Consider the following 7,311-nt stretch of genomic DNA (forward strand, 5'->3'; position numbering starts at 1 on the left):
GTAAAAATTTCTCTCTTTTTATCCCAGCTACATGATAAGCTTCTGGAAGACAGGGACTGCTTATACTGACAAGATATAGCTGAGTGCCAAATATATATGCATGTAATAAATTATTGATTGAATGAATTGTGCACATACAGTGCTGATCCCGGTGAATTGTGTATCTTAAAATAAAACTAAAGAACTTTGAGTTTGAAATTCATTATTATACAGTTATAGCTGATTATCTTTTTACAAATAAAAAAAGTATAAATAGAAATACTTTATGAAATTTTGGGAAAACTTTGCACATTTTTGTTATATATATACGAAGAAAAATAAATTTCTTAGTAAATGGAATAATTAAATCTTATCATGAGTGATAATATATAGAATGACTTTTGACACTGTATCAATTTCTAGAATTAAGTGAACATGGAAATTTATACACTCTGTTGTTTAGGAAATGAAAATATCATTGTATCAGATGAATATCTGTATTTTTCAACGTAACAAAGTGAAAGTTTCAATTTAAAGTTTTAGAGTAAGTTAGCTTTCACACACTCTTAAATTTAAAATTCTGTTGGTAGAATAAGTTAAGACATCTTGTTACTATTTCACTCATATTATTCACACTAGTTTAATGCAGTATAACATAAAATCTTCATTTGAAATTCTTTTCTACTCTAGCATACCTTTTAAAATGAAAGTCTCTTTTCATTTTCGGCCAACATTCTTTATGAAAATTTCCCTACAGAAGAGTTGTAAGAATTGTACTGTGAACACCTGGACCACTCTACCATAGTTTTAATCTTTCCATTTTCATCATCTTCACCCCTCCTCCCAGCTTAATTGATCTTAAAAGGAAAACATTTAAAAGTTCATATTCTTTCCCTTCTTCCACCATCTTTTCTCTCCTTCTGATTCAGCATTTTCATTAAGTCTCCATGATTCTTTCCCATAGTTACCAAAAACTCTTCTACTTTAGGTACTGTTGAACCTTTGATACCATCATGAGTCACTCTTCACAGGAGTTGTACTCATTAAGTATGTGATGCAGTTTAGAATGGAAATCAGCTTGGCCTCAGGTACTGTGACTCTCGTCACAGTTTTGCGTGCTTGCCATAAAACACGAGATTTGGGCATGGCCTGGTAGCCCTAACATATTTGAAGATTTGTGGTTTCTACATGATACTTACCTGTATTTAATTAGTTTGATTATAAGTCATTTCTGATTATGGTTAGAATAATGGTAGTACATACTTTTTGAAATTTGTCTCTTGAAAAATGAAATATATATGGTGATTGCATCTAATAATGTTTTCCTATTATAGGGCAAATAATAGTGGTGATTTGGGTAATAGTTTCTCCAAATAATGACAAGCAGAAGTATACTCTGAAAATCAACCATGACTGTGTGCCAGAACAAGTAATTGCTGAAGCAATCAGGAAAAAAACTAGAAGCATGTTGCTATCATCTGAACAACTAAAACTCTGTGTTTTAGAATATCAGGGCAAGTATATTTTAAAAGTGTGTGGATGTGATGAATACTTCCTTGAAAAATATCCTCTAAGTCAGTATAAGGTGAGTAACAAGCTTCAAAAATATTAATAGGAAATGTAAAAGTTGGGGACAAGTATCTGTATTTTTAGGACATAACTTTTTGAAAATTCAGTGATTAATATTAGTGAATAGCTTCATAAGTTTATTTTTAATACTCTGTTTGGGGCACCTAGGTGGTTAAGCATCTGCCTTCGGCTCAGATCATCATCTCAGGGTCCTGGGATCAAGCCCTGCATAAGGCTCCTTGCTCAGTGGGGAGCCTGCTTCTCCCTCTCCTTCTTGTGCTCTCCCTCTCCCGCTCTCTCTCAAATAAATAAATTTTTTAAAGTTTAAAAAAATATATACTATATTTAATTTGAGAGATTCATGATGAATTGAATTTGGGAGAACAGATGCTTTTTTTCCTTTAGATTTTATATATTTAATATTTGGGGCCTGACCGTAGATATATGGATAAGCTGATTAACACTGTTCAGATATAAACAGTGTTTTCATAATGAGTATCCTCTGGTCATTGGTTTTAATTCCTTTGTTCCTTTTTTTTTTTTTTTGCTTACATGTTTGTTGCTTTTAAAATGAAACACCTTATAAAAAATGGCTTTTTCCCTCCCCTCTTAATCTTTTACAGTACATAAGAAGCTGTATAATGCTTGGGAGGATGCCCAATTTGATGCTGATGGCTAAAGAAAGCCTTTACTCCCAACTGCCAATGGACTGTTTCACAATGCCTTCATATTCCAGACGCATCTCCACAGCTACACCATATATGAATGGAGAAACATCTACAAAATCCCTTTGGGTTATAAATAGTGCACTCAGAATAAAAATCCTTTGTGCGACCTATGTGAATGTAAATATTCGAGACATTGACAAGGTAAAGTCAAGTGTTGACGCTTATTTATATAAATTATTTTACATTGACTTTTTTATTGAACTATGTATAATAATCTGTTGACCTGCACTGTTTTCAGATAGCTAGAAAACCACTCCTCTCCCTCAGATGTTGCACGGCTTACAGTTCTTTGTCTGTAATGCTAATATCCATAATTCTAATATTCTCATAATTCTAATTTCCATATATCTAAGTTCTTAAAACCATGAGTTTTACAGAATTCATGTGGCAGCAAAACCTGACCTAACCTGAAGTGGGAATTTTTATAGTTTCTATATATCCCATTTAGTGTAAATATGCATGTGTTTTGTTGCAGAAATATTAATGTCTTTATGGGGTGCTGTTCCAGCAGCTAAGAATATGAAGTAGTATTTAGTATATGTACCAATTTATCTTTCTAAAATATGAAAAACTCTGAATTACATACCTGGCCTAAAGGGATTGTGAGTCTATATTGATTTTTTTATAGTGTGATGTCCCCCTAAAGGCAGCAACACATTTTGTTTGGTGAAGAATCTGCATCAGTATTAACTGAAGGAAGAACAGAAAAGCTACATCTGAACAGAAACTTTTAATGGATTCTGTCATTCATATCAGTTACATTATTTTAATATTGTTTAATATTGGTTCTGTAGTGTGTGTGTGTGTGTGTGTGTGTGTGTGTATTTGTTATGTCTTTATATACACAAACTTTTTTTTCTTTTTTAAGATCTATGTTCGAACAGGTATCTATCATGGAGGAGAACCCTTATGCGATAATGTGAACACTCAAAGAGTACCTTGTTCCAATCCCAGGTAAGGAAGTGTATGGATTTATATTTCCAAAAGCCATGTTAGTATTTAGCAATGTAATCAATAAAAATATTAAATTTTGTTTGCATCCTTAGTTTTATACAAGTAATTTAAATTACCAAACATTTACATATAGATCCTAAGGACTTTCAGGCAAATGAGTATCTATCACAGGATCATTTTGTTAATTCTTTGTAAAATTTTATCCGAAGGGTTTTTCTGATTCTCTCTTTCCATTATATCAAGTAGAGAACAGAATATAGTTGCATTCTGTGCTGATGATTCCCCACATTAGATCCATTAACCTAGTATTTTATTCTTACCTCCATTTACACTTACATTAAGGAATGAGAGTTGGCAAACAACTTCAGAGCCAGACTATGAGGCACTCCCATCACTCACAAGAGTAGATCTTTATGACATTCAAATAAAGAGTCTTTGGGAACAAATCAGTTTCTGAGAGGGAGTTTGGGGGAACATTTTAAATTATTATTGCCTAGAAATACAATGAGGAAGAAAAAGGTAATATAATCCAACAGTTTGCCATCCTGCTATTTCTTTGGCTCTTTATAGAATCATTTGGGAATTAAGAATTTACCCTGAACATTATAGAAATATTTTAAGAGCACTCGAATTGTTACTAAAAATTAAAGATGGGTTTTGTAGACTAGCAATAGAGACAACTAGTAAAACGTCCAGAAGTAAATTTTATAATGAATTTAGACTGAGTTCTGGAAGAGTCAAGAAAAAGTTCTGGTCTTGTAATTAAGTTGCTAGATATGGCCACCATTCTAGAGCCTAGGTGAAGTTCAAAGAGGTGATAGCCTTCTCTACCAGGAGTAAAATAGTAAATAGTAAAATAGTTCTTTACCCTATCTGAACTATTGTCAGTCAGAAGGTACATTATTTAAATTAGAAGTTACACTGTGAAACAAACAACTACAGGATCTTTTTAAATTGTTGTTGTAACAGGAAAAGTTTATTTCCCACCCATACTGCATGTCTATCACAGATTGGGTGGGGTGTTTGTGTGAGAAACAGAAAAACAATATTTGAGGAAATACTGGACAAAAATTTGCCAAATTTGTTGAAAACTATAAACATTCTAAGGAGTTCAACAAGCCCCAACCAAAGACCCCAAAATAATATTGGGTAGATATATCCTAGTTGTTTCAAGTACCAAAAGTAAACTAGTTTTATAAAAGCAAAATGTAAATTTGTTTAATAATATAAGATTAAAAGCTCAAAATTTTAGTAAATTAGCTATTTAGAGAAGACTTAAATTTGATTATCTTTTCTTCAAGAATTCTCTAGTTTAGAACTACAGGCCAGTATCTCTGATGAACATGACGCAAAAATTCTCAACAAAATATTAGCAAACCAAATCCAGCCATACATTAAAAAAATCATTCACCACAATGAAGTGGGATTTATTCCTGGGATGCAAGGGTGGCAGTAGTTGTAAATCAGTCAACATGATATCCTACATCAATAAGGGAAAGAATAAAACCATATGATCATTTCAATAGGTGTAGAAAAATCATTTGACAAAGTACAACATCCATTCATGATAAAAACTCTCAACATAATAAATGAAAAACCCACAGCTAACATCATATTCAATGGTGAAAAATTGGAGTCTTTCCCCTTAAGATCAGGAACAGGACAAGGATGTCCACTCTCACCACTTTTATTCAACATAGTACTGGAAGTCCTAGCCACAGCAATCAGACAAGAAAAAGGAATAAAAGCATCCAAATTGGTAAGGCAGAAGTAAAACTTCCACTATTTGCAGATGACATGATACTCTATTAGAAAATCCTAAAGACTCTCTGAAACAAATAATACATTATATGTTAAGAAAAAAAAAGAAGATAGTAGGAAGGGGAAAATGAAGGTGGGGAATCGGAGGGGGAGACGAACCATGAGACTATGGACTCTGAGAAACAAACTGAGGGTTCTAGAGGGGAGGGGGTGGAGGGATGGGTTAGCCTGGTGATGGGTATTAAAGAGGGCACATATTGAATGGAGCACTGGGTGTTATACGCAAACAATGAATCATGGAACACTACATAAAAAACTAATGATGTAATGTATGGTGATTAACATAATATAATAAAATAAAAGAAAAAGAAAATCCTAAAGACTCAATGTTGAAAAAGAAAAACAAAGCTGGAAGCATCACAATTCCAGACCTCAAGCTGTAACATCAAGACAGTATGGTACTGGCACAAAAACAGGCACATAGATCAGTGGAACAGAATAGAGAACCTAGAAATGGACCCTCAACTCTATGGTCATCTAATCTTCAACAAAACAAGAAAGAATAGACAGTCTCTGCAATAAACAGTTTTGGGAAAATTGGACAGCCACATGCAGAAGAATGAAACTGGACCACTTTTTTTACACCATACACAAAAATAAACTAAAAATGGATGAAGGACCTAAATGTGAGACAGGAATCCATCAAAATCCTAGAAGAGAACACAGGCAGCAACTTCTTGCTAGACATGTTTTCAAAGGCAAGGGAAACAGAAGCAAAAGTGAACTATTGGGACTACATCAAAATAAAAAACTTCTGTATGGAAAAGGAAACAACAAAAAGACAGCCTACTGAATGACAACAAATGACATACCCAATAAAGGGTTAGTATCCAAAATATATAAAGAACTTAAAAAACTCAACACCCAAAAACCAAATAACCCAATTAAAACATGGGCAGAAGACATGAACAGACATATCCAAAGAAGTCAGACATCAAGATGGCCAATAGACACATGAAAAGATGCTCAACATCGGGGTGGAGCAAGATGGCGGAGGAGTAGGAAACCTGGATTTCGTTTGGTCTCAGGAATTGAGCTGGATAGGGATCAAACCATTCTGAATACCTACAAACTCAACAGGAGATCAAAGAAAAGAATAGCAACAACTCTCTGAACAGAAAAGCAACCACTTTTTGGAAGGTAGGACGTGCGGAGAAGTGAATCTCAGGCGATATTCGGGAGGATAGACGGCGGGGGAGGGGGCCTCCATCACCGGCCCTTCTGGCAAGTGATAGAGCCGCAGAGCACAAAGTCGGAACTTTTAGAAGTCGGCTCCGCTGAGGGACATTGCTCCAGTGGTTAAGCGGGGGGTGGAACCTTCACGGGACAGTGTGGTCTCAGGACCCTCAGGGTCACAGGAAGACCGGGGGTGCCTGAGTGTGGCAGAGCTCCCAGGGATCGGAGCGGGGAAGCCGCCTGCAGAGACGGAGCCGAGGAGCGGGCTCTCAGCTCGGGGTTGCCATAAACCGTGATCCAGGGCACAGTTGGGCCACTCCTCCTCCAGCAGGGACCCAACAAACGGCAGATCCGGGGAGACTCCCCTTCCTCCCTGGGAGGAGCAGCGCGGGAGCGCACTGCAGGGATCTGTTGAGTTTGGAGACTCCACATGGGGTCGGGTGCCAGAGATAGAGACGCTCGGTCACAGGCCGGGTGAGCACGGAGTGCGGCTGGAGACCGGGAAGACGGGAGTGACTTACTGCTTTTCTCTGGGGGCTCACTGAGGAGCGGGGCCCCAAGTTTTCGGCTCCTCCGGGGCGGAGATAGGGAGGCCGCCATTTTCACTCTCTGCCTCCAAAGCTGTACAGAAAGCTTGCAGGGAACAAAAGCTCCCGAGAGCAAACCCAAGCAGATGACTTTGCCCGGACCCGGCAAGGGTGGGGCAGTTCCACCTCTGGCGAAGACATTTGGGAACCACGGCAACAGGCCCCTCCCCCAGAAGATCAGCGAGAACAGCCAGCCAAGACCAAGTTTACCCATCAATGAGAACAGCAGAACTCCAGCGCTAGGGGAATACTGCACATAGAATCCATGGCTTTTTTACCATGATTCTTTAGTCTTTCCAAGTTAATTTTTTTTTTTTAACGGTCTTTTTTTTTTTTTTTGAATTTTTCTTTTTCCCTTTTTCAACCAACATCTTATCAATCTCTTTTTTAAAAAACATTTTTATTTTTCATTTTTAGAGTCATATTCTGTCCCTTCACAGTAGTTACCCGTATTTTTGGCATATATATATATATATATAAGTTGTTCTCTCTTTAAA

The 7,311-nt window shown here is 36.6% G+C and overlaps 1 protein-coding gene across 1 annotated transcript in view; it reads left to right on the forward strand.

Moving 5' to 3' along the window:
* PIK3CA (phosphatidylinositol-4,5-bisphosphate 3-kinase catalytic subunit alpha) overlaps positions 1-7,311 on the forward strand; it is an 85,268-nt gene that overhangs the window by 48,895 nt on the left and 29,062 nt on the right. The window contains exons 4-6 of the mRNA XM_006745917.3: positions 1,314-1,564; positions 2,172-2,417; positions 3,145-3,230. Coding sequence (XP_006745980.1) covers positions 1,314-1,564; positions 2,172-2,417; positions 3,145-3,230 — 583 coding nt within the window. The remainder of the gene's footprint in view (positions 1-1,313; positions 1,565-2,171; positions 2,418-3,144; positions 3,231-7,311) is intronic.

The sequence above is a fragment of the Leptonychotes weddellii genome, chromosome 1 (assembly GCF_054177405.1).
Source record: "Leptonychotes weddellii isolate Sample4059 chromosome 1, ASM5417740v2, whole genome shotgun sequence".
NCBI lineage: Eukaryota > Metazoa > Chordata > Mammalia > Carnivora > Phocidae > Leptonychotes > Leptonychotes weddellii.